This window comes from Sorex fumeus, unplaced genomic scaffold (genome assembly GCF_029834395.1).
Source record: "Sorex fumeus unplaced genomic scaffold, SorFum_2.1 ptg000122l, whole genome shotgun sequence".
Classification (NCBI taxonomy): domain Eukaryota; kingdom Metazoa; phylum Chordata; class Mammalia; order Eulipotyphla; family Soricidae; genus Sorex; species Sorex fumeus.
In genome coordinates this window covers 49,472,488-49,500,350 of record NW_026606179.1, presented here as the reverse complement: position 1 = coordinate 49,500,350, position 27,863 = coordinate 49,472,488, and the positions used below count along the sequence as shown (strand labels likewise).

At 44.5% G+C, this 27,863-nt stretch overlaps 2 protein-coding genes and 1 pseudogene across 2 annotated transcripts in view; 1 reads left to right on the top strand and 2 right to left on the bottom strand.

Annotated features, from left to right (window-relative positions):
• The window catches only part of LRRC36 (leucine rich repeat containing 36), a 57,030-nt gene extending 46,976 nt beyond the window's left edge, over positions 1 to 10,054 (bottom strand). Inside the window, exon 1 of the mRNA XM_056135887.1 lies at positions 9,945 to 10,054. Coding sequence (XP_055991862.1) covers positions 9,945 to 10,014 — 70 coding nt within the window. The 5' untranslated portion in view covers positions 10,015 to 10,054. The remainder of the gene's footprint in view (positions 1 to 9,944) is intronic.
• A 748-nt stretch (positions 10,055 to 10,802) lies between these two features.
• KCTD19 (potassium channel tetramerization domain containing 19) overlaps positions 10,803 to 27,863 on the top strand; it is a 28,605-nt gene continuing 11,544 nt past the window's right edge. The window contains exons 1-2 of the mRNA XM_056136125.1: positions 10,803 to 10,838; positions 13,025 to 13,321. Of these exons, the coding sequence (XP_055992100.1) occupies positions 10,803 to 10,838; positions 13,025 to 13,321 (333 nt within the window). The remainder of the gene's footprint in view (positions 10,839 to 13,024; positions 13,322 to 27,863) is intronic.
• Positions 18,382 to 18,493, bottom strand: LOC130044589 (uncharacterized; annotated as a pseudogene).

The following is a 27,863-nucleotide window of genomic DNA, read 5'->3' as shown; positions in this document are numbered from 1 at the left end:
CAAAAGTGTCATTTGAAGAAAGGTTATAGATAATAGAAAAGAAAAATCTGTCAAAAGACCCATCAGTAAAATAACAGAACTAGATGGCCTAGATAACATTTCACTGACACAATAGACAATATACTGATCTTTGCCTTGTATAAGTCACTTAACTTCTCTGTGAATCAGTTTCTCATATGTAAAATGGGGAAAATAATAACTAAGAATAAAATAAACTTATGCATATAAAAGTTGATTTTTGCTTTTATTCTGGACCACACCCAACAGTGCTCAGAGCTTTTCTTGGTAGCACTCAGGGGACCATATGGGCTGCCAGGGATTGAACCCGGGTCAGCTGTGTGCAAGGCACACTATCTCTCTACCCCCAGTACATTTTTGTGTGTAGAGGAAAAACAGGGCCCAGGAATGTGGCTCAGTGTTTGAACAACTGCCTTCCAAGAATGAGGTTTCAAGCTGGATCCAGACATCACCTACATTGCTGAGTTCAATCCCTGGCACCGTTACCTATGATCCCCATTGCTGCAACCAAATGTAATGGTGGCATCACTACAAGTTGCAACCACTGAAAACTGCAATAAGTGTGACCCCCAAACATCTCACAACCATGATAAAACATTTAGAATAGTGTAAGACACCTGGATGCTATAGGCAATCTGATTATTGTTATGTATTTGTTGAAAGAATTGTTGCTCATAAGGAAAATCTCCAAGGCACTAAATAAGGGGAAAATGCAATTACATTCATATAACTGCATTTTAAAGAATTATGAGTGTGTGGAGCCAGAGAGACAGGAGGTAAGGTGCTTGCCTTACATGTGCTCAACTCTGGTTGAAATCCTTGTAGGATGGATATATGGCCTCTTAAGCACCCCTGGGGTCATCCCTAAGCCAGGAATAGCCACTGAGCACTACTGGGTGTGACCTCAAAATAAATAGAAGATATAAGTGTGAGTGTAAAGACACCTGAATACATATGCATACAATGTATATGTGTGTATGTATATAGAGTATGAGTATGTGTATATGGACTATATCATACTTATATATGCACACACATTTATACATACATATATAGCCAATTGGGCTTTCAACAGAGAAATGAGACTATCAAAATAATTGCCAACAGAAACTATCAAGTATGGTGGTCCTAACTGGGACTATCAACCCAAACTGAAAGGAGGTGGTGCGTGATCTACCTTGCAAGTGAGTGCTAGGGGGCGATACGCAAATTAAGTTTTATGGTTCCAGAATAAACTGGAATAAGTTCTTATGGTGCCACAGCAGTCCTAAAAACTCTAAAAAAGATTCCTTACGAGACAAGCCCCAACTTCCGGGGGAGAAATTAGTGTAAGTAGAGTCCACAAAGAATGTAATAGGGGCAGCAGATTAAAGGAAAAGTAAAGGTCCAGCTACAAAAGAAGGAAAGGCAGATGTTAGGAAGCATTAGCCAGAAGGTTTAGTACTTGGAACACAACAGAAGAGGGAGCTCCAAAACCTTGAAACTGGAAAAGCTATTCAGGCACACTCTTCTTGTCTAAAAGTACAGAAAAACTAAATCCACTTGATAAAGGCACACAGAAAAGTACTGCTTATATTTTACATGAAGATTTTTTGTTGTTTCTTTGGCCACTCGTGGTGATGCTCAGGGGTTACTGCTGGTTCTACACTCAGTAATTCCCCTTGACAATGCTTGAAGAACCTTATGGAATGAGAGGGATCGAACCTAGGTCAGCTGTGAGCAAAGTAAACGCCTTACCTGCTGTACTATTGCTTCAGCCCTTATATGGGGATTATTTTTAAAAGAGTAGAATAAGATCCCTACAGAAGGAAATCATGGGGCTGGAGAGATAATACAGTAGGTAGATAGCAGCTCATAAACCTTGGTCCCTAGACCCCTGGAGGTCTCTTAGATATAAACTGGAGTCCACAAAATCTAGGAACATTTAGCACAGCGGTAGGGCGTTTGCCTTGCACGCAGCCAACATGGCCGCCCGAGTTCGATTCCTCCGCCCCTCTCGGAGAGCCCGGCAAGCTACCGAGAGTATCTCGCCTGCACGGCAGAGCCTGGCAAGCTCCCCATAATGTACTCGATATGCCAAATACAGTAACAACAAAATCTCCAATGGAGACGTTACTGGGCCCACTCAAGCAAATCGATGATCAACGGGAGGGCCTTTACTTTTTAAAGTTATATTATTATTTGATTTGGCAGTGGCTCAGGGGTTACTTGCAGCTCTTTGCTTGGGGGTTGCTCCCAGAAGTGCTCTGAGGTATCATGTGTTTCAGGGCTGGTGGCTGTTAAGCTCAGGACTCTCACATGCAAAACATGAACTTAACCCTTTAAGTCATTTCTCTGGCTCTGAAAAAATCTTTTCTGTATTGTGTTACTAAATGAAAAAATATGCATCAAGTACTTCTGCTGCAAATTGAAGTTTGGCAACCTTGAGGAAAGACACTTGGAAGATTTTTTTCAGAAGCAAGATGAACTGGCTGCTTTTTAATGAAACACTTCATTTTTGTTTTGGAGCTGCAGTTAACTGTGCTCAGGTTTTACTTCTGACTCTACACACCTGGCAGAGCTCAGGGGATCACATTCAGGGCCAGCGATCAAACCTGTGTCTGCCACTTGCAGGCAACACCTTACCTGCTGAACTATCTCTCTGCCTGGCACACCAATTTTTAATATTATTCTGAATTGCTGTAGCAAAAGACTGGAAACTAGGTGGCTTACAAACATTTATTTTTCATTCTACTGGGGACCGGAAGCCAAGAGTAGGAGCCAGCATGGCTGAGTTCTGGTGAGAGCTAGTTTCCAGACCATAAGCTACCTCTTTTTTTTTGGGGGGGGGTGTTCATTTTGTTTTGTTTAATATTATACCTGGCTTGCTCAGGCTTTCTCCTGACTCTGTGATCGAGACTCATTCCTGGCAGGCTCTGGGGTCCATGTAGTGTCCAGGGACTGGAATCGAGTCAGCCATGTGTGAGGCAAGTGCCCTACCCACTGTGTTATTACTCTGGGCCCCTAAACTACCTATTTCATGATGTGTCTTCATGTGTTGGAAGGGAGCCATTCCTCAGGGCTTTCTTTCTGACCTCTTTTATAAGACAATTTATCTATAAATTTATCTATTTTGAGGTTTTGGGCCACACCTGCTTAGGTCTTACTCCTGACTCAGGGGACCATATGTGATGATGGGTATCAAACCGGGTTTGGCTGCATGCAAGGCAAGTGCCTTATCCACTGTATTATCTCTCCAACTAAAGATCATTTATCTCTTTTATGATCGAATCACCCTAAGGACCTTCAGAGATCTTAATACCATCACACAGTGCATTAAAATTTCAATATATGGGGCTGGAGCAATAGCAAGCGGGTAGGGCGTTTGCCTTGCATGCGGCCGACCCGGGTTCGATTCCCAGCATCCCATATGGTCTCCTGAGCACCACCAGGAGTAATTCCTGAATGCATGAGCCAGGAGTAACCCCTGTACATTGCTGGGTGTGACCCAAAAACCAAAATAAATAAATAATAAAATTTGAGAAAAAATATTGGAAAATTTAAAAAATTTCAATATATAAGGGCAAGAGAGATTGTACAATGGCTAGGCACTTGCCTTGAATACAGCTGACTTGGGGTTTTTTTTTTTTTGGAGGGGGTCACACCCAGAGATGCTCAGGGGTTACTCTTGGCTCTGCACTCAGGAATTACTCCTGGCAGTGCTGGGGGACCTTAAGGGATGCTGGGGATTGAACCCGGGTTGGCCGCATGCAAGGCAAATGCCCTCCTCGCTATACTATTACTCCACCCTCTGGCCTGGGTTTAATCCCTGGCACCGCATATGGTTACCCAAGCCCTCCCAGAAGAGATCCCTGAACAGAGTCAGGAGTAAACTCTGAGCACTTCTGGGTGTGAAAACACCTACCACCCCCAACAAATACAAATTTAGTAAGAAACATTTCAATTATAGCATGGGAGAGTGGAATTTCAAAACTATAGTTACTTTGAAAGATAATTTGGCAATTTCTTACAAAACTAAACAAAAAAATTTTGAACACAACTTCTTATAAGACCTAGCAATTATATTCCTTGGCATTCGTTCAGTGAGTTGAAATTTGGGGGGACCACACCTGGTGATGTTACCCATGTAGTTACCTATGATGGCTCTATGCTCAAGAATTACTCCTGGTGGTGCTGGGGGGACCATATGGGATGTGGGGAATCAAACCCGGGTTGGCCACATGCAAGGCAAGAGTACTATCCACTATCCACTCATTCTGGCCCGGAGTTGAAATCTCTTTGTGAAGGTTTATAACAGCTTTATTCATAAATGACTAAACAGGTCTGGGAGACAGTATGGTGGTTAGGCACATGCCTAGCATGTACCCAACCCAGCTTCTAACCCCAGCACTACACCATCCCTGAGCACTGCCAGCACTGAACTATCTGGGCAGCATCGCATCCTTGGGCATGAAACCTGTGGCTGGGTTGGCTGAGAATTGCCGGGGGGTGGGGGCAGAGGCCTCCTGAGCACTGCTTGGGAGCACAATCCCCCACTGCAATCATATTAAGTAAAAGAAACTAGATATGGAAAAAACATATTGTTAAGATGCTATTTACCTGAAAAACCGAAAGAATCAAATCCACAGAAAGAAAGTTAGATTAGTGGTTCCCAGGGAGTTGGAGAGCTGGAAATGAGGAGTGACTAGTAGATGAGAATGAAATTTCTTTTGGGAGTGATGAAGTTGTTTTGGAACTAAGTGTTACAAGCATGTTACAGTGTTACATGGTTACAATGAGTACTAAACCGCACTGAATTATATAAATTTTATATTATATGAGTTATATCTCAAAAACAAAACAAAAGTGTTTTTTACTTTAAGGGTAGTATATTGGCAGTTCTATAAGGTGCAAAGATCTAGTACCCAAAAGTCTATTACCAAAGGGAAAAAAATCTAAGGTCAATTAGGATTTCATCAGTACCTTGGTAGGATTTCTTATGTTTTCCATTACAATCTACTTTGAAAAGCAGACATTTTAACATTTAAAAGGAACTAGAATATTATTCAATTATTCAATATTATTTATATTAATAGCATTAATAGCATTCAATATTATCCAATAAATTACCATAGGGAAAGATATTCTTTTATGAGCTATAGAAAGTGAAGGTTTTAAGAGATCACATATTTGGCTTCAATGTTTATAAAAAGAGTAAAAACAAAAGGAACAGAGAACTCAAATATTGTGCAGTAGAGGGGCCAGAGCGATAACAGAATGGGAAGGGCATTTGCCTTGCACGTGGCCGACCCCGGTTTGATCCCTGGCATTCCATATGGTCCCCTGAGCACTGCCAGGAGTGATTTCTGAGTACAGAGCCAGGAGTGTAACCCCTGAGTGTATCTCCGGGTGTGGCTTCAAAACAAAACAATCAAATATTGTGCAGCACAGATGTCTACGAACAACAGACTAATCTTACAATTAATATAGGCTAAAGAATCCCAATGGGACAAAAACAGGTTTTATTCATGAAAACAATAAATCAAGTAATGCATAGTTAGAAAAATTAGCTCATTTGAAAATAGAACCCTAAATCTTTGCTATAGTTCATTTATAATAATGATAAAAATGAGTTTCAAAATTACAAAAATTTCAAAAAACAAAAAAGGCCTCAGGAGTCAACTTTAAAAATTTCCCACTAGTTAAATTTGGGAAAAGTTCAGAATTATGAAAATAACTGCAATGAACTGGAACACACTGAAAGTGTTTAAATCTATGAGTTTATAATGCCAGGAAAATACTCTTCATTGGTTACATTTGGAGGAGGCCAAGAAAACAACTCATTTTTTCCCCCAAACCTGATGAGGTCATAAAACCCGAAGCATTTATCCTGCCATTTCTATGCAGAGTGATAGTACAGCAGATAGGCATTTGCCTTGTACATGACCGACCTGGGTTCAATCCCCGGCACTCCATATGGTCCCCTGAGCCTGCCAGGAGTGAGCCTGAGCACAGAAGCAGAAATAGGCACTGAGCACTGCCAGGTGTGCCCCTCCAAAACAAACAAACAAAATCTATGTGAACTTTACCTCAGTTTAACCAAATAGTAAACATGAGAAAAGTTTTCTTTATAACAGTTTGGGTGGAGGTAAAGCCTTGCACATAGCCATTCAGAGTTTGAATCCCTGGTACCACATATGGTCCCTGAGCACCTACTGGGATCACTTGTAAACTTAGAGCCAAGAATAGCCTCTGAACACCACTGGGTATGATCACATCTCCAAAATAATGATGGAAGGAAGGAAGGAAGGAAGGAAGGAAGGAAGGAAGGAAGGAAGAGAGGGAGGGAGAGAGGATAGTACAAGCAATTTTAAAGAAGGAGCAAGAAGTAAAGAAAGAGAGGGACGCACTGACCACCAGTCATCAAAACTTATCCTTAAGTGATAGTAATGATGAGAGTATGATGGGTATCAAACCTGTTTGTCTGTTTCTGATGTTGTTTCAGAAACAAACAAACAGAATATAACAGAACAGAGACCCTAGAGATAGATCCATGAATATAAAGAACTTAGTATATCACAGAAATGCCACTATAAATGATTTCTGGGGAAACTAGCACTTAGCATAAAAATACAATCATATTATGTATATATACATGGAATAATATCTAAAGATAAGCCCACTGTACCTGTGAGGTGCGTGCATCAGCAGCCTGATGGCGCCTTCAGACATCCAGATACCCCAAAATTGCTGCTGTGCCTTTGGCCAGACCCAAAAAAATTGGGGCAAAGTTTACCAAGAAAGTAAACGGCCAAAAGTTAGTTATGTGGGAGACACACCCACAAACCACCTCCGGACCAGCTATATAATTGGAGGCATGGCCTCTCTGGTTCCTGATCGAACTGCTTAACAGCTACGATCCCAAAGACTCAGAAACAAATCTTGAAACCCAGCGGCTTTTGGCAGAAATGCGTCCGGTCCCTGCAGTAGGCTATCGGCGCTGGGCCACCCCAGGTGGGAATAGGTTTTGTGCCTTGGCCTGTTCCCCCTGGAGGCCCAGTAGCCGTCATCCTCCAAAGGCCACTGGACAGTCAGGTTTGGGCCCACAGTGACAAGACACATGGGGCCTCACAGGATGGGGGTGGAGCTGGCCTTTCCTCCCCGTTCCAATGAGACTCCGAGTCGCTGCCCACGAACTTCCTCTCTGGCTCCTGATAAAGCTACTTAATGGCCATGATCCCAGAGACTCAGAAACAAATCTTGAAAGTCAGAGGCTTTTGGCAGAAATGCATCTGCACAGCAAAGTAGGTTACTGTTGCCGGGCCATCCCAGCGGGGAGAGGGTGCTGTCCCACCTGCTCCCCCTAGGCAGCTCGGTGGCCACCATCTTCCAGAGGCCATTGGACAGTTAAGTTCGGGCCCGCAGTGATGAGACACGCGGGTCCTCATGGGATGGGGGTGGAGTTGGCCCTTTCCCCCATCCCAACAAGACCCCAAGTTGCTGCCGACGAATGGCCTCTCTGGCTCCTGATTAATCTGCTTAATGGCCATGATCCCAGAGACTCAGGAACAAATCTTGGAACCCAGCAGGTTTTGGCAAGAAATCCCTCCAGATTTAATTGCTAAATTTTGGAATTTCAAAATTGCGCGGCCACTACTGCAGCCACATGACATCATATGTTATTCATAATCAGCAATAGAAAACAAATTGTCTACTGTTGCCTTTTTGGCAGATCTGAGTGTTGGGGTAAAATCCCAAATAATAATGGTGGGTGTGGTGTCAAAATGTTGAATGTAATCAAAGTATAGAGAGAGTAATTTGGAAATCATCTGCCCCATAGGTAGGGGGAGGGTGTGGGATGGGAGTATACTGGGGATTTTGGTGGTGAATAATGGACACTGGTGAAGTTATGGGTGTTTCATTGTATGACCAAGACTTAAACCCAAAAGTTTTGTAACTGCTCTCACGGTGATTCAATAAATAAAATTATAAAAAATGGGGGGAAAAGTAAGGTGGAGTTCATGCACAGTTAAATCAGGCTAATCAGTGGCTGAATAAATAGCAGTACTCCTACATAAAAAATAATAATAAAGATAAATCCAGATAGCTTTATGTGAAAGCAAAGATGCAGAATTTTTAGGGAAGAAAAACTACAAGAAGGTTACCACTATGACAATAATAATTGTCAATTATTATTGTCATAGTGGTAACTCTTGACAAGATCTGAGTGTTGAAAGGTGGTCAAGTTGTATACATGATAACCTTTTAGTACCTGTATTACAAACCAAAATGCCTAAAAGGAGACAGAGAAAGAGAGAGCAAGAGAGAGAAAGAGAGAGAGAAAGAAAAAGAGAAAGAGAGAGAGGAAGAGAGAGAGTGAGCAGAAAAGTGTCTGTGGAATGCAGGATGCAGGAGCCAGGGAAAAACTTGGGACAGTGGGCAGGAAATGTACCCAGCTGAAGGGTTTGGTGTTGGAACATTGTATGATTGAAACCTAATCATGAACAACTTTCTAATTGTGAATCTCACTGTAATTCAATATTAAAAAAAAGGAAGGAAAAACATCACTCTTGGGGAAAAATTTGTCAGACACACACAAAAAAACACAAATCATAACAAAAAAAACCCACCATAGTATAAAATTTGGGGGTTTTCTTTGTTGTTGGGGGAGAGGGTGTTGAGCCACACCTAGCAGTGCTCAGGGCTTACTCCTAGCTCAGAGTTCAGGGATCATTCTTGGCCCTGGGAACCATATGGACCATTTATGGTGCTGGAGATAGAGCCCTGGGCGGCCGGGTGCAAGGTAACCGCCCTAACCATTGTACTTTCTCCAACCCCATTTCCTTTATATTGAAGGGAGACACTTTAGAATTAGTCTTGGGTTAATAAGTTCAGTCGCAACATGCAGGACTATGGGAATTTGGGGTTAATTCCCATTGTGAGGGTTAAATCCAATGGTACTAACATACCAGACCAGGGTGAGAGCATCCTCATGCACCTACTTTCCAGGCCAATAAAGGGGACTGGGGGACAAAGGGTCATCAGCTAAGGAGACAGCCAGCCTGGGAGTGTGCAAATTGAAATAAGAGTTTGAGCAGGGAGATAGTCCAATGGGTAAGACACTCGCCTTGCCCACAGTCAACCCCGGTTCCATCTTTGGCAGCACCTATGGTCCCCGGAGCCCCTTTGGGAGTAATTCCTGTGCGCAGAGCCAGGAGTAAGAGCCTGAGCACGGGCTGAGTGTGGCACCCCTCAAAATAAAAAAAAAGAAGGGAGGAAGGAGGGACGCAAGTAATGAGGAAGGCAGGGAGGAAGGAAGGAAGGGAGAAAAGGAGGGTGGGTGCAGATACCATTGTCATGTTTCCACCTTTAGAACTAGACATGTGGAGGCAGTGTCACCCTGCTGGCTTGCCCTGGAGCCTGGTCCAGTTCGAGGCACCCAGGGAGCTCTGATCTTTTCTCACCAGCCTCCTAACACCCACAGTCTCTCTTAAATGAAGTCACAGGTCACAGAGAACTTCATGGTCAAGATGCACATCCCAATTACTCCGACCTGTGATGGGTCAAAGCAGGGGGCCACGACCCCACGAAGAAGGGCTGGGCAAAGGGTAATCCCTTCTCATCTCAGACCACTTGGAGTAGCCCGCTCGGGCAGGACGTCAGAGAAGACCCGAGGTGGTCCCTGGGCACCTCCTACACAGCACCCCCACACCCCTACGAACGCCCTTCTCAGCCCAAGTTTAGTCCCCAGCCGCGGAGTCCCATTTCTCGTTTCATCTCCACCCCACATTCCCGCATCTCTGCCACAGACACTTCAGCACGTCCACTTCAGGGCCACCCTTCGGCCCCTGCCTCCGCGACCGCCCTTCCACGCCTCCTCCTAGGGCTCCTCAGCGGCCCCCTGAGTTTTCGCCCTTCAGCCCCAGACCCTGCAAGCCGGGCCCTACCAGGCTGCTCCAGGCTCAGCGCCCCCAGGCGGCGGAGACCCTCTTCGTCCAGGTCCCACTGCTCAGCCATCCGAGCCAGCCAGCCCACCCGCCGCGCAGCTCACCTGCCGCGGCCCGCGACCCCGCCCAGCGCGCGCCAGGCCCCGCCCCCGGATAAGGCCCCTCCCAAGCCCCGTCCCGACACGCCTCCAGGCCCCGCCCCAGAACGCCCCCGGATCAGGCCCCGCCCCATCCCGCCCCGACACGCCTCCAGGCCCCGCCCCGGGATGCCCCTACCCTCCCTCTGCCCCGCCCCTGCACGCTCCCGGTCCCGCCCCTGAACGCCCCCGGAGCAGGCCCCGCCCGACCTAGGTCCCGCCCCGGCCCTGCCCCCCCGGCCCCGCCCCGGCCCCGCCCCCGCCCGCGTCGCGTGCTGCCTCTCTCCCGGGGACCGTTACAACCCGGTCGCGCGCCTGGCTGCCCTCAGTCGGAGCCCGACCATGGTACGGAGCCCCCCACTGACGGGGAGTAAAAAACATAAAGACAGCAAAGAGGGGCCGTTGTGGGCAGGGATTCGAGCTCTAGGGTGACGGGACCTGACTCTGGAACAAGAGATGGAGGGCTATGACTCCGGCTTTGAAAAATTGGGGACGCTAGACCTGAGGAGATGGAAGAATACCTATTCTGAGGGATGAAGGGTTCTAGGTCAAAAGATTTCGGGGACTCCAGGTCGGAATGATTGGGGTGTGCATCTTGACCCTGAAGTTCTCTGAAGCGAGGCGATGGGCGGGTTGTTGAACTGGGGGATTCAGATCGGAAGAACTGGGCGAGGATGGAATGGGAGCGGGATGAAATGGGGTTAGAGATCTCTCGAGCAAGATGCAAAACTCCGGATCTGAAACGTTGGAGAACTTGGTTAGAGAAGTTGAGGTTATTTCTGCAGAGAAGGAATGATAGGGTCCGAGCTCTAGAAATTAATTTGAAAGGAACTCCTTTGGGGGAGAGGTAACTGTGGCAAAGAGAGATACGTTTGTGGCCTGGGTGGGGTTGACAATACTAGGGCTACCCCACTTCCAGTTTATCAATACTTATACAGCAATAAACACCCCCACACTCAATACTTGCCTGTGACAAAGGGCCCTCCTTGGACTGGGATGTTTCTGCTCTAGCCGGCCCCCTCAGCAGTATCTAGAAGGAAAACTCTAGAAAGAACAGTTGCCTCTCTCCCAAAGACCTTCTCAAGCCACCTTGTGCATGGAACTTGTATAAAGGGACAGACTCTTGGGCCAAGACTGTCTTCTCAGTGCCAATCCTTGTTTTATTTCGTCAGCTGTTAAAATAGAAGGTGCAGGGTTTTAATGGAGATGTGGGGTTCCCTAGCAGTTCAGTTCTCTCACTAACCCTGTGGTCTCCCATGTGCAAGGCATATGTGGTATCATGGCAGCCACAACACCCTGGGCTCTTAAGAATTAAGTGGAGAACTGGTTCGAGGCTGGAAGCTTGGCACAGTGGTGGTGGGCGGGGAGGGGGGCATTAGGATAGAGAAAGGATCACTATGATAATGATAGAAGTGATCACTCCGGACAAGAACTAAGTGCAAAAAGTAGGTAAAGGGATATGTATGATAACCTTTCAGTACCTATATTGCAAACCTTAGTGCCCAACAGTAAAGAGAGAGAGAGAAAGAGAGAGAGAGTGCCTCTATGACAGGTATTTTTATGGCAGGCAGGTGTTGGTGAAAGAAAAAACTGGGGACATTGATGGTGGGAAATGTATACTGGTGAAGGGATGGATGTTGGAACATTGTATTACTAAAACCCAATCAGGAACAACTTTGTAACTGTGTATCTCATGGTGATTCAATTTTAAAAATTAAGGGAAAAAATTCCTGAAGAGGCTGGGAGAGAGAGTACAGCTGGTAAGGCCCTTGCCTTGCACACAGCCTACCCGGATTCGGTTCTTGGCATTTCACATGGTCCCCTGAGCACTGCCAGGAGTGATTCCTGAGTGCAGAGCTAGGAGTAATCCCTGAGTATTGCCAGGTGTGGCCCCAAAGAAAATTATTATTATTATTATTAGTAGTAGTAATATAGCATTGTGCCAGAATGATAGTACAGCAGATAGGGTGTTTTCCTCACATGCAGCTAACCCAGATTTATTCTCCAGGATCCCGTATGGTCCCTTGAATCCAACAGGAGTGGTCCCTGAGTGCAGAGTCAGGAATAAGTCCTGATCCTAGCTGGGTGTGGCACTGAAACAAAACAAGAACTTAAGAGGGGTTGGAAAGATAGTGCAGTGGGTATGGCACTTGCCTTGCATGCAACCAATCTGATTTCAATCTGCTGTACCACATATGATCCCCTGAGCCCCATCAGGTGTGATTCCTGAGTACAGATCAAGGAGTAAGCACAGAGCCAGGTGTGACCCAAGGATAAAGAAAATCCACCTCTTGGAACTTAAGCAATAAATCATTTGTCTTGCATGTAGTCAATCCTCTGTCAAATCCCTAGCACCCTAAGCACGGAGCCAGGAATAGACTTGAAACACTGTTTAATATGTTCCCAAACCCCACTTTCCTCTAAAAAAATTCATCTTCTGGCCAAAGAGATTGGGCCAATGCTGGTTCAATCCATGGCACCATTCCTGGCCCCATAAGCACAACCAGGGGTCACTCCTGAGCACAGAGCCAGAGCCAGGAATAGCCCCTGAGCTCTACTGGGTGTGTCCCAAATGCCAAAAGCTTTAAAAAAAAGCACCATCTTTTTGTTTCTTCTTGTTTGTAGTCCACTCCCAGTGGTTGTTGGGGGCTACTCTCAGCTCTGTGCTCAGCGGTTGCTCCTGCACTGCTCAAGGATCATGCAATTCTAAGGATTGGACTCAATCTCTCAATCTGCCTGCATGCAAATCATGCGCTTTTTTTCTTTTAAATATAAGTTTGTACTCTTCAACTTTGCTGAATTCAGTTAGTCATTTCTTAGTGATTTCCTTTGGGATTTCTGTATGCAAGGTCATGGCACCTGCAAATAGTTCTATTTCCTCTTCCCCAGAGTGAACGCTTTTTATTTCCCTTTCTTGTACTTCTCTCTTCACTCTCCCCTTAGGAGGAACCTGGCATGCCTCAGGAATCACCAGAAGATCTGTTTCATTTCAATGTTGGGGGCTGGCATTTCTCGGTTCCCAGAAGCAAACTTGCTCAGTTCCCAGACTCTCTGCTGTGGAAAGAAGCTTCATCCTTGACTTCTTCAGAAAACCAGCGATTATTCATCGATAGAGATGGTTCTACATTTAGACACGTGCACTATTACCTCTACACCTCCAAACTCTCCTTCTCCAGTTGTGCAGAACTGAATCTGCTCTATGAGCAAGCACTGGGTTTGCAGTTGATGCCCTTGCTGCAGGTAAGATCTTCATCTTACACTAAAATATGTCCTTTTATATGTCAGTTATGGAGATGATCTAATAGGCAAGTGTGATAAGTGAGTTCAAGTAATAAGCTATATATTTTAATTATATGTTCTGAAAGCAGGGTTTTATCCTGACAACCTAAGTATCCTGGAAGCCCTCAAGAACCAGGAATATAAGTCATGCCCCCTGAAAGGGAAGGGTGCCCTTGACACTATGAAATATTATTTTAAGCTTCTTTTTTGTTAAATTTTAAAAGAAGCAGCTGGAAAGAGCTGTGGTGCTATTTTCCCAGTGTAGGAGTTGCAGGAAGAGGCCCCCAGGACTCCTGAGCTTGGGGGAGCTCAAATAAACAACAACTTAAAGGAGGGGTAGAGAGACAGCTCGAAGCGCATGCTGGTGGTCTGAGTTTCTATACCTGATTCCACAAGGTCATCTGAGCACTGCCAGGAGCAACCAGTGAGCAAGGAAATGGAAGTAGCGCACCCCAACTCCCCACCACTACACTTTTAGGTGTATTCCCAAAACAAAACAAGAAAAACAAAATAAATATTTTAAGGAAGAAAACTTTAGAAACTGTAGGATTTTCTACTATATGTTGTCTGAGATATTTTAAAATCTAAAAGATTGATCAAGAATGTTATTTCTCCATTGGTGAGATGAGACTAAAATCCAGCTCAGAGGGGCTGGAGCAATAGCACAGAGGGTAGGGCGTTTGCCTTGCACGCGGCCGACCCAGGTTCAATTCCTAGTATCCCATATGGTCCCCTGAGCACCGCCAGGAGTAATTCCTGAGTGCATGAACCAGGAGTAACTCCTGTGCATCGCCGGGTGTGACCCAAAAAGAAAAGAAAAAGAAAAAAACAGCTTAGAAAACAGGATTATTCTTCACATGGATGATTCTGTGCTGAAAGTATGGGAGTAGCCTGAATAGGGATGAAAATGGGGTGGAAAAAATGTTATTACCATTGTATCTGTTAGGTATACATTTGCTTATGGCATAACAAAAAGTCCTCTAAACTATAAGACATCCTTTGACTATACTTTTCTATTCTCCAGGGTTTCTTGTTTTCTAGTTGATTTTTAATACCCTTATTTGATATGCCAGACACAGTAACAACAAAGTCTCCAATGAAGATGTTACTGGGCCCGCTCGAGCAAATCGACGATCAATGGGAGGGCCTTTACCTTTATTTTTAAATCATTAAAGTGTTAACGATGGGCCAGAGAGATACTACCATGGGTAGGGTGTTTGCCTTGTACCCTGCTCACCCAGGTTTGATTCTCAGCACCCTATATGATCCCCCAAGTACACTAGAAGTGATTTCTAAGTGAAGAGCTTAGGAGTAATCCCTGAGCATTACTCGGTATGCCCCCCAAAAAAGCACAAAACGCCCCACAAAAATGTATCACAAAGAACAGTGCCTTCTTTTTTTTCTCCAACTGCAGAAATATATATTTGTGTGGGGGTGGAGTGATAGTACAGCAAATAGGGTGCTTGCCTTGCACGTAGCTGACCTGTGTTCTATCTTCAGCATCCCATATGGTCCTCCAAGTCTGCCAGAGGTAATTCCTGAGCGCAGAGCTAGGAGTAACTCCCAAATATCAATGGATATAGCCCAGAACACACCCCCCAAAAAATATTCTGACGATTTTATGGGGATCTCCTGAGTCAGTGCTCCAGAGGTCTGCAGGGAGCCCTCCCACTGATTCTCAGCCAAGCTGCTCAGTGGTTCAATGTGAGGGTCCAAAGACTTGGTGCTCCTCAGGCCATGTAGTGCTGGGGATTGTCTGGGCCACCCCACTGGCCAGTGCTCAGGGGCTTCCAGGGCTGCAATTGACAATGTTCAGGGTAGCATCTGTGGTGCCAGGATCAAATAAACTGGGGTTGGCTATAAACGAGGCACGTGCCTCAACCCCTGTATTTTCTTTCCAGTCACAGCATTGATTTTTGTTAATCTAGTGTAGAACAAGATTTTTAAAAACACAAGCCAATCTTATGACCAGTTTATCAAACTCTCTAACTCTTTTACTATCCTTATTTTTCAGATTAATATTTTGGGAGAGGGAGCCCATACCCAGCCGTAATCAGGGGCTACTTCTGTCTGTGGTCTGGGGTAGGGGTGAGGGTCACTCCCTTTGGTGTTTTGGAGACTGTGCAATACTGGGGATGGAACCAAGACAAAGCATGCACTCAATCCATTAAGCTGTTTCTCTGGCCCCTTCTCAAATTGAAACAAAATAGAGCTGGCAAACAACTTCTAAACAGAAGCTAACAACTAAGAGGCCAGTGACTTGGTCCTATTCCAAGGTTTCTAGTAGTGAGAGCGAAAGTATTTGAAGAATTGTGTGGTTCTGCCCTCTTAAAACAGACTGTGAGACAAGTGCTTCTGGTTTGGAAGTTAATTTTTCAAAAGAAATAAACATTTGGGCCGGTCCCACTGGCGTGTTTATTCATTTAGAAGTGTAAATACAGCTGGGGAATCAACAGCAGCCTCAAACAAATGAGCAGGCTCACACATTTTTCGTTACTTTCCGCACCACTAAGGCCTGTCCAGATACTCAAAATCTTGTCTAAAGATACAACCATTTTGCTTAGAGAAAATATAGCCTGCCAATTCACTTTCTCTTCAGCCTATGGCCTTGGCTTTCAAAGGTTACACTCCACACTTAGTACTGTGTTGAATCTAAGTATAATATTTACTGTGTCTTGAGCAATATCACAGGTCAAGCACTAAAGATGTGGGGAAGAGCCAGACAGCCATGTAGTCTCTGGCAGAGAGGTAAGTGCTATAAAGGTCAGGGTCGTGCTTCCTGGATGATCATGAAGGAGGAAGGCATGTTTGTAATCTAGGAATTCTTGGAATTTCAGAATGTGTTTAGTGTATGTCGGGTGTGTGTGTGTGTGTGTGTGTGTGTGTGTGTGTGTGTGTGGTGGCGGCGGTGGTTCGTATTTATTCTATCTAGTCACTGCCCTCATATTGGAATTCAGTTGGAAAAAAATAACACATTTACATCAAAACTGCCTTTTAAAAAATCCACGCACTGGGTTTTATTTTGCTGCAATGAGCAGTCTTTCTGAGCTAGGGTGGTTGGGGTAGCCTTGTAGGGGACCCCTACCCCATCCTGTGCCACAAGTGGGCAGCCTTGCACCCCTTCCCCAGGGATCCATCCTTTGAGTCTAATCTTATTAGCCATCAAAAAGGAGGGCTACTGGGGACATGGCTGGTGGGAAATGCACATTGGTAAAGAAAAGGGTGTTAGAACAATTGTATGATCGACACCCAATCGTGAACAACTTTGTAACCATGTATCTCACAGTGGTTTATTTTTAAAAAGTGTTTTTAAAAGAAATAGAATGGAATATACAAATCAAACCTACAATGAGATTCCACTTCACACCCACTAAGTTGCCAGTCATCAATGAAGACCTGCAATTACAGGTTATTGTCAAAAATGTAGAGAAATTCTAACCCTCTTATTACACTGTTGGTGGGAACACAAATTTTACAGCCTCTTTGGAAAACAGTCTTGCTGTTCCTCGAAAAGTTAAGACATAGTGTTAGCATATGGTTTGGCAGCTCCACTCCTGGTTGCATACCTAACAGAAATTAAAACCTATGGCCAGGGGCTGAAGAGATAATTCAGCAGGCAGAATGCTTTTCTTGCATGGGGCCAACCTAAATTCAATCCTCAGCACCCCAAATTGTTCCCTATGCCCCACCAGGAGTGATTCCTGAGTGCAGAGTAAGCCCTAAGCAGTGCCACATGTGGCTCTCCAAAACAAAAAATAAAATAAAACTTATGTCCATACCAAAACTTCTAGATGAATTATTCAGCATTATTCATAATAGTCAAAAAATAGAAACTTTTAGTGTGTTCATCCACTGTAAATAGGCCAAAAAAAGTATAGCCATGTATTATAATATTGTCAATGGAAATAAAGTATTGATATATGTAATAAAGAGGATGAACTTTGAAACATTTTGCTTAGTAAAAGACACATAGGGGCCGAGATATAGTACAGTGGGTAGGGTGGTTGCCTTGCATGTGGCTGACCACGGTTCAATCCACAGCATCCCATATGGTCCCTGAACACCACCAGGAGTGATTCTTGAATGCAATACCTGGTGTGGCCCAAAAACAAGAAAAACAGAAAATCTCCCTCTCCCACACTCCCCAATAAAGGACTACATATATTGTATGATATCACTTCTATAAAAATATGCAAAATAGGGGCTGGAGCAATAGCACAGCGGGTAGGGCGTTTGCCTTGCACGTAGCCAACCCAGGTTCAATCCCCAGCATCCCATATGGTGCCTCAAGCACCGCCAGGAGTAATTCCTGAATGCAGAGCCAGGAGCAATCCCTGTGCATCTCTGCATGTGACCCAAAAAGAAAAAAAAATGTGCAAAATAATAGAAACAGAAAGTAGATTAATGGTTACCTCGGACTGAGGTCCCGGGTGGGAAAGAAAGAGTTAGCAGGAACAGGCAATGACTGAACAGGTTGGAGACAGGGATTCTTTTAGGATGCTGAAGTGTACATGGTGATGATGGTTAAAAAGTTCTAAGAACATATTAAAAACCATCAAGCTGAGGACCAGGGAGGTAGCTCAAAGGGCTAGTGCTTATGCTTTCCACATGGGAGACCTAGGTTTGGTCCCTGGCATCTCATTGTCTCCAGAGCAGTGTACCAAGAGTAGCCTCCAAGCAACTCCAGGTATGACCTCAAAATCCCCCCCCAAAAAACTTCCCCTGAAAAAAATCAAATGGATGGTATATTGTACATATCTCAAGAAAACTACCCTACAAAAATTAGACCAGGAGTTGCCATGTTTCACTACATAATTATCACAGATTTTATTACTTTTATTTTTGTAAATAAGTAGGATCTGATCATTATATGAAGACTTTTTAAAAATTGTACCATAATTCAGAACAGGGTGTGATGATTATTTGGTGAAATATAAGTAAACCACAGCTCATGGACCAACTCTAGCTCACTTTTTCGTACCACCTAAGAGTTAAGAATGGTTTTAACTATTTTTTTAAATCATGTTTCCTTTTATTTGTATCAGAACTTATACAAAATGAGTTCTGGTTTGCAAAGAAATTTTGGTTTACACCTGTCTCAAAGTTTTTCAAACAAAGCCCCACATAGGTGCCAAGGTTTTAACATTTTAATTTGAATTGTCGTGGGTTTTTTTTCGTTATTGTTGTTGTTACCAGGAATGGGACCCAGGGCCTCATACATGCAATGCTCTACTGCTCAGCTATATCCCCGACCCTTTTACATCCTTGTTTTGGTTTTGGGGGGCCATATCCAGTCATTTTCAGGAGCTACTCCTGACTCTGTGCTTGGTGGTCATTCGTGGTGATTTTCTTGGGGGACCATGCAGTACTGAGGATTAAACATATAGCCTCCTACATGCAACATATGCACTTCTCCTGTTAAGCCATCTCTTTGCTACCCATTTATAACTTTTCAATGATTGAAAAGTGCACTGTAGCACTATCTTCCCATTGTTCATCAATTTGCTCGAGCGGGCACCAGTAACGTCTCCATTATGAGACTTGTTGTTCCTGTTTTTGGCATATTGAATACGCCACAGGGAGCTTTTCAGGCTCTGCTGTGTGGACAGGATACTCTCCATAGCTTGCTGGGCTCTCCAAGAGGGACGGAGAAATCGAATCTGGGTCGGTCGCATGCAAGGCAAACACCCTATCCACTGTGCTATCGCTCCAGCCCGATTGAAAAATACTAAGAGAAAATTATTGTGTGTTACATAAAAATATGCACAAGTATACATCTGTTCATTCATAGTTTTATTGGAACATGACTGTGATTGCTTATTATCGATGGTTACTCTGAAGCTATACTCAAGCTGAATGTACAAAAGGACATATTCGCAATGCCTAAAATATTTACTTCTGACCTTTTCTATAAAATAATGTGCTGCCCCCTTGGCAGTTCTAGTAGGGCAACAGAAAAAGCAGGAAGAATAACTCTGAGAATCTTGCATCATCCAGATAAAATTCAAATTCTGAATTTTAATTTTTTTGGCCACAGACTATTTCTGGCTCTATGCTCAGGAGTGACCCTTGGCTATGCTCAGGTGACCATATATGTGACTCTTTGATAAAATGCATGCCTCACATGTGGTACTCTGCAACCAAGTGTCTGTGAACACAACAACCAAATCTGTGACCACCTCAACTTCAAGGACAACAACAAAGGGAAGGGAGAACAAGGAGGAAAAATGAACATCCTACTAGGGCTGGTAAGGAGGTCATCAGATATGCAGATCCACAATTTCTTAGAGCAGGTGAGTCTAGGACATAAATTTGGGTGTCATCAAAGCTAGATATAAATCCATGAGCCTTGAAGCTTTAGAATGTCTTGTTCATAGGAGAAATATAAATTAGTCATTATGAGGCCCTGAGAATAGCTCAATGGGCACATACATGCTTTGTGTGGTGGAGGTTGGGATTTGATTCCCACCATCACACAGTCCCACAAGCACCTCCATGAGCAGCCTACCAGCACAGACCAGGGAGTACCCCCAAGCATTGCCAGGTGTGGTCCAAAATGAAACAAAACAAAAGGCAAAGGTGTCATTATGGATCTTTAAGAACAGAAAGAATCTAGAATTGTTTGTGTAATTTGGAAGACTCCTTTGCCTAAAGGTACGGTCTCACACACCATCAGCATGGTTGGGAGTCAGTGTTCTCAAGGCATAGTGAGAAATTCCCCTCCAGGATTACTTACAGGCAGACTACTGCTTTCCTTCTCTTTGAGGGCTTACCATGTCAACAAGTCCATGTCACCTTCTTTTCACCACCTTCTAGAGATTCCTAAGTTTAGACCCTTATATCGCTCCACCTGGAAGTATGCTACTGCCACCAAGAATTCCAAATCTGCCCGTGTTCCTTGTGCTCAAGGGAGTTGTATGTTGTATGTTGTATGTTGATCACACAAATGATGCCTCGTAAGAAAACAACAGTGACAGTCTCACATTTTCAATTACTCATGGTGTGAAGGCAGATAATCATCGTGATCTTAGAAAGGGGCATTATAGAAAGAGCAGATATTCATCCCAACAATGGGGCATAATGGGGCATGTCTCTTAGTATGAATAAGTGGACAACTCAAGTGGAAAGGTCTTCACATGGCCTCAGAATCCCTCCCTCACAAACTGGTTCAGCTGCTTGTTCTAGCTCATTTTCTAACACATGAATGAATGCACACACACACACAACCAACCTCCTAAATACTCCAAATGTTTTCTCTCCATACCTTTTCACTTGCTGATCTGTCTTTCTAAAACAATTCCCCTTAAAGATTTCGCTGGGCTGGCATATGGCTCAAAGGGTTGGAGCACATTTTCATGTGGGAGCCCCAGGTTCAACCCTCAGTTCCCCACTCCCCAAAATACAGACTTAACTTAAATTGTATGCCTCTGACATTTCCAGGCAGTTTTTTAAATTTTCACTTTTTAAAAAATTTAATCACCGAGGGGCTGGAGCGATAGCACAGCATGTAGGGCATTTGCCTTGCACGCGGCCAACCCGGGTTCTATTCCCAGCATCCCATATGGTCCCCTGAGCACTGCCAGGAGTAATTCCTGAGCACAGAGCCAGGAGTAACCCCTGTGTGACACCCCTCCCAAAAAAAAGCAAAAAAAAATTGAATCACCGAAAACTGTTATAAAGTTGTTCTTGATTGGATTTCAGCCATACAATTCCAACACCCGTCCCTTCACCAGTGTACATTTCCCACCACCAAGGTTATCCCCACCCCCAGTTTCCCTCCTGTCCCACCACCACCACCACCACCACCACCACCTCCAGGCAGCCTTTTTATGCTTCTGCTTTTGTAACATTTTGTAACATTCCTCTCATAACAGTGCAGATTCTGTTGGAATCCTGTATTTATTTGCTTAGAAAATGAACTGTTAGCCTGGATCCTTTTCTGGTTTGTATTCCTAGCATTTCTCAGCCATTGACGGGCGAGAGAACACTGAGCGATGTGCCTGAGATGACCTGCTGAAGCTACTTCCCTGAGTGAGGGTCTGGAACAGTGGAGAGGCAGGTTTTAAATGTCAGTGCTGTCTTACTTGACTTCTTTTGCTTAAAGCAGCACATCCTTTGGTTCTATCAGACTTGCTTTCCTGCTTCAAAGTGGTCCTGGTCCTTCTTCTGTCTCTAGGCAGTTAGACATTGGCAAGCTCTTTTCCCAGCACATTCTTTCCAATAGCCCATATCATAGCATAAGGCATCTCTGAGAACTGCTGCTGCTTTGGGAAAAACTTCTGTCAAGTTTCAAAACTCTGCTAGCAGAAAACAGTTGTCAGCCGTTTGGCAATCAAATATACACAGACACAAACACGCTCGCCCCCGTGTCATCAGTCTTACGTTGCCTCTGATTGACATTTTTTCAGAATCATCTAGTCTAAGAGCCACATTATCTTTGTGCTACCAAATAGCCATTTCAATTCAGGTCTGTATTTTCCTGAAGAAATACTTCCTTAAGGGATTGTAATATATCTGGGTTGTAATAAATGAAGAGAGAAGTCCTTGGAGGACAATTCATGTGAATTGCAGTGAAATTGAGGTCAGCCCAGAGAAGGCCAGCCACAACTCTGTGGCAACTTCAGTCACAAAGCCAAAACACCATTAGAAGCCTAGATGCTTGGGAATGTTTTCATTCATTCGTTCATTCATTTATTCCTTCCACAAAACATGTTGGGGTTTCATAGAGATTGTTGTGGGTACTGCAAATATAGCAGCAATCTTGGAGATTACTCTTTTGGGGGAGAATGGCAGACTAAATCAGTAGATGGGTTTGGGGAAGAATAAGGCAGTAAGGAGGAAGGGCAATGTTTTATTGGGATTTTTTTCTTTTGCGACCACACCCAGCGATGAACAGGGGTTACTCCTGGCTCTGTGCTCAGGAATTACTCCTGGCGGTGCTGAGGGGACCATATGGGATACTGGGAATCGAACCCGGGTTGGCCGCATGCAAGGCAAATGCCCTACCCGCCGTGCTATTGCTCCAGCCCCAGAGGGGCAACATTTTTATGAATTCATATGGTACCTAAATGACTTACCAGGAATAGAATGCTTTGTTTTTCTGGAATTCTAAAGCATTTTAGACTGTATTTCTCTATATTTCTCTCCTTGAAGAGTCAGAGAAAGCTTAGAAAGCAATCCATTAAGATTCCTGAGTTGCTGCATACAGGATGACTTGACTGGCATGAGCTGCACTCTTTATGGATTTATTTATTTGTTTTCTCTTATTTTTTAAAGACCTGTTAACCCTACATAGGAGAAGTCATGCTGCCCCCATTTTTATTAGTGAAAATAGCAGGAAAATTGATTTTTATCCCTATTCCTGTCTTTTATTCTTTCTTTGTAGAGTAAGGTAGTTTTTATTGAATAAAACTTACTTAGAAATATTTGAGAGGAGAGAAAGAGAGGAAGAACATGTTTAAGAGAGAACACGGATTTATTCAGAGTGGAAAAAGCAGCAATTCTACAAAGTAGATTGCTCCCTTCCAGTTAGCACATCTCAAGCTAATGAATCTGTCATGGCCACCGCACCCCAAAGGACAAACATGGGTACCACACAGGACCTCCAAATAGGACACTGAAGGCCGCCCTCAAACTGGCTATTTTCCCAGGAAGGGACTTCTCCCCATCCAACATGCTCTTTTTCCAGTGGCCAATTTAAAGTTCTTCAGGGCCCCATTGTGTTCTCTTGCTGGTAAAGAATCTCAAGATTTGAATGTGTCTATGGAATGAGCTGCAAATTCAAGTTCCTGTGCTGTGGGCAGCTTCATCTGGGCGTGGAATGGAATTTGTTCTCCTCGGGATTCTGCCTTCTTTTAGGGAATAAGGCAGAATCATCTTCTTTCCCTCTGCTTCTTCCAATGTCTTTCTGCCCATCACTAGTCAGACCCATTCTGAGCTCTTTCTTCCGTCATACTGTGTCATGCTGTCTCCCTCTCCCAAAGATCATCTTCCCTCTGGACTCAGAACCCTGGTTGGAATTCATCTTCACTGCCCTCTGACCTCTCTGGGCCCCAGCCATTCTAACCCCTTGCTGATATTCTGCATCTTTCACCTTTCTTCCCCTTATTCCCAGGGGCTGCCATCATTTTGCAGTAATAATGTTTACTGAGAATGGCTGATATAAATATATTTATGTATACAATTTCTACAGTGGGAAAGATCTCTTTTGTCCTCATGAGACTGGGGTAAACCAAGCCAACACAGTCCAGTGTGGCTTCAGGGGCTGTGGACCCTCAGTCTGTGCACAGAGGTCAAGGGTGTCATATACTGTGGGCATAAGTTTCTAGTGTCTGGAAAGGACTGACCTTTCTCTGTCCTTCTCCAGAAAGATAACTATTGTGCTGGCTCCTTTTAGGCTTCTTTTGAACATATGAGGTGTCCCACATGCTTTTCTACTTCGAGAGTTTGCCTGTTCCGACCTTCTCTCTCAACAGTAGAATTTGCACAACAGTTGAATCCACAGGACTCTAGATTAGAAGTGAAGGAAGCATCAACCCAGACCCTCCTTCAGGAGCTGGGTGAAACAGAAAAGTGGACTGGAGTCTGAACCCGCAGCTGGATTGAAACGTTTGTGAGATCTGAGGAAACAGGCAAGGAGGATGAGTTGCTCTGGATGGGGGATCCTCCAGGCTCTTCTAGCAGAGAAGGGAGTAAAGAAGTCCTTTGGGTAGAGGAAACAGCACACATAAAATAGAGAGAAGGCACAAATGGCATCACTAGGGTTTAGTGGAGATTTGGAGTTTTGTAAGAACAGAAAGAACGGTAGGAGATGCGGTAGCTCGGGATCTTACCCCTGAGAAGGGGGAAATAATTATCTAAGGCCAGAAATATAGTAAAGAGTAAGGGACTTGCCTTGAATGTGGCTGACCTGTCTTCTATCCCCAGCACCAGATAAGGTCCTCAAGAACTGCCATGAGTGATCCCTAAGCTTAAAGACAGGAGCAATCTCTGCTCATACCTCCAGACATGGCCTAAAATCAAGCCAAAAGAGCCCTCAGCATCTTTCTCCTGCCCAGGGAATAAATCCAACTCACAGTCCAACTGACTTACAGTTCTCCACTTTATTTTTTTGTTTCTGGGATAATACCTGGCAGTTCTCGGGAGCTACTCTCAGTCAGAAGCTCAAGGCTTGCTCTAAGGGACTATGTAGCACTGTCCACTGTAGCACTGTCCTCCCGTTGTTCATGGATTTGCTCAGGCCAGTAATGTCTCCATTGTTAGACTTGTTCTTACTGTTTTTGGCATATCGAATACGCCAGGGGGAGCTTGCCAGGCTCTGCCGTGAGGGTGGAATACTCTCGGTAGCTTGCCAGGCTCTCTGAGAAGGATGGAGAAATCGAACCTGGGTTGGCCACCTGCAAGAAAAACGCCCTAAATCCACATGGAGATAAATCCCTACTTACTCTGCACACACCCTTGGAGCTGTCTTTCGGGGATGTTGGGGGTGGGGGGGAGGGCTGAGAACCACTGGTGATGCTCAGTATCTCCTACGTCGGCTGTTTTAGGGGGTCACTCAAAGAGACCATGTAGTACCAGGAATCAAACTCAGGACTCTCATGTGCAGAGCATGTGCTCCAGCCCTTTAAGCCATCTCTCTGGCCCCCTTTACTCTGACTCCTCTTGATTCATCTCCTTCAGCCCTTCCAGCCCCATATACCTTAAACAGCCACCTTTAAAACAGTGAATACATATAAATCTTTATCTACTGTCTCCTACTCTGTGTGTCTCTCCTATGCACAATCAGCTTATATTGTTCATTTTTCAGCACAAATACCAAGGGGCCACTCCCAATAATGCTCAAGGTTCCAGTAGTGTTGAAGCCACTTCTGGTTCCCCCACAATAACTCAATAAACTGCCCTATTCACTAATATGGATCTATTCCAGCCACTCAGTTATCTGCCAAGAATTTCACTTCCTTTTGGTGGGGGCATCTTCCAAGCAGTGCTTAAAGGGGCTAGGGATCAGTCTCAGTGATACTCAACCACTTGTGCAGACCTGATGGCGGGAGTGTCAGGGGCCAGAGGTGACTAACCCTAGTGGGGCTTAAGGGGCCATAAGGTACCAGAGATCGGATTTGGGGCCTAGCCTGCACACTTGCATTCTAGGCCCCTGAGCTATCTTCCCAGTCCTCTGGCACTTCATTTTCATTCCTCTTTGCTTATGCCAAATACTTCCTCAGAGAAACCATCCGGCATTGATTTCTCACATCAGGAGAGTTGACAGCTTGACAGACACTGTGTGCAATGCCAGCAAAGAGTGAAGGAGTATCCGGATTCCTGTCCAGAACCTCAGGCTTCCTCGCTTGATCCATGTAAAGTGTTGGATTTCCTGTCTCTTCTCAGCTTTCTCCCAAGCGGAGCTGCTTGAGTGCAGCTACCAGCTCTCTAGGCTGCAGCTCTATTCAGATTAATGTAAGATGCTTTTGGCGTGCAAGCTATGTTCTTTCCCATTTCACGATGCCTCAGAAAGAACTTTCTATAAACTCACCCTTGCCAATCCCACAAGGTTCTCACAAACCACATAGGAAATGTTCCCGCTCTGCCAAAACTAACCTTTGTGCAGTTTACAGTGATAGCCACCAGAGGGCTCTTTTCAAAGTTCAGGATTCCCTTGGGGCCTGTGTGGGCTTAACATTTGGAAGCCTGGGTTCCATCCACAGAACCACAGGGTCTCAAGTACAAAGCCAGGAGTAACATCTGGGCATCACCTGATGTGGCCTCAAAACAAAACAAAGAGCAACAAAAACCAAGTTCAGTATTCCCGTGAGCATTTTCACAAAAGCATCGTTGTATAGCTAGGAATTAGAAACAGAATCTTTTATAATTTCATACTAAGTCTGAGGTGTTCTTCCCATTATGAAATTCTTTAAAAAACAACAACAAAACCCTTAATCAATATGGTGTCTGTGTATTTAAAAAAATACAAAACTTTCAGTGGTGCTCAGGGGACCATGCAGGACTAGGAATCAAACTCATACCTCTTGTATGCAAAGCATAAACTCCAGGTCTTTGAGACATCTCTTAAGCCCTATATGGTGTCTTTAGACACTGTTGGATTGGAGAGATAATACAGAAAGGACTTGCACACAACTGAACACAGTTCAAATAAACAGCACCACATACAACCATCAAGCACTTGCCAGGAGTGATCCCTGAACACAATATCAGGAGTAAACCCTTAGCACAGCCAGTGTGGCCTCAAAACAAAATAATAATAAGTAAGGAGCTGGATCAGGCAGTGGGCAGAGTGCTTGCCTTGAATGTAGCCGACGCAGGTTCAATTCCTGAGCTGCTCCAGGAGTGATCCCTGAGTGCAGAGCCAGGAGTAAGCCTTGAGCACCACCAGATATGGACCAAAAACCAAATGAAGTAAATAAATAAAGGACTACTGTCCCAGCTATCTCAAAAATGTATTTTGGGGAAAAACAGGACAGAAAAATCAAACTTGATGTCATGGTAATGTTATGGTAATCTACCTGCTGTGTGGGACTTTTTTTAAATAGGGGAGAGGCAGTCCCTACAACAGTTACCCAGCATTGTGGGTCTCTGCTGGTCCCACCAGGGCCAAACCCAGCAGTATTCAGGGGCCATGTGGTACTGGGATCAAACTCAAGGTCTCACATATGCTGGTCATCTACCACTTAGGCTACATCCCCAAACCCTGCGTGGGACTTGTGAGAGCAAATGGGTTCCTGGGTGAAGGAAGACACCCATCTTACCTTGCTCTGAGCTACGACTTGCCTAGCTGGGGTGCTTCAATACAGCCTCAGTCCACCCTAGTAATCTCCTTTAAGCAAAGAAACTGGACTTGGGAGACTGTTTGGACAAGTGATAAACCCTGTGATCTCAACTGCCTCATCTGAAAGATGTGAAAACAAACATTCATTTATGTGACAAAGCTGTGTCAGGGGAAATCAACAAATGTGTATGAAAGTGCCCTGAAGATGGTACTATTCCCGTGCTCCCATTATTTAGACTACTCTGAGATTAGGAGGAGCTCAAACAGAAGTTCCACAGGTGCTAGAAACATAGTACATCTGGTAGGGCACTTGCCTTGCATGCAACCAGCCTGTGTTTGATCTTCAGCATATTATACATTCCCTCGAATACCACCAGGAGTGATTCCTGAATGTAGAGCCAGCAGAACTCCTGAGCACTGTATGTGGCTCAAAAACAAAAAATAATAATATTAGAACATTTTTAAAAGAGAGAGGAGAGAGCCCCATGAAGCTAAGGAAAGGAATTACAAGCCCCAGGTTTGGAGGTTTATAACATTAACTACAAATTACTCTTTATAATAGTAAGTAAGTAAGTAAAGGCCCTCCCGTTGATCGTCGATTTGCTCGAGCGGGCCCAGTAACGTCTCCATTGGAGACTTTGTTGTTACTGTGTCTGGCATATCGAATACTCTCGGTAGCTTGCCGGGCTCTCCGAGAGGGGCGGAGGAATCGAACTCGGGTCG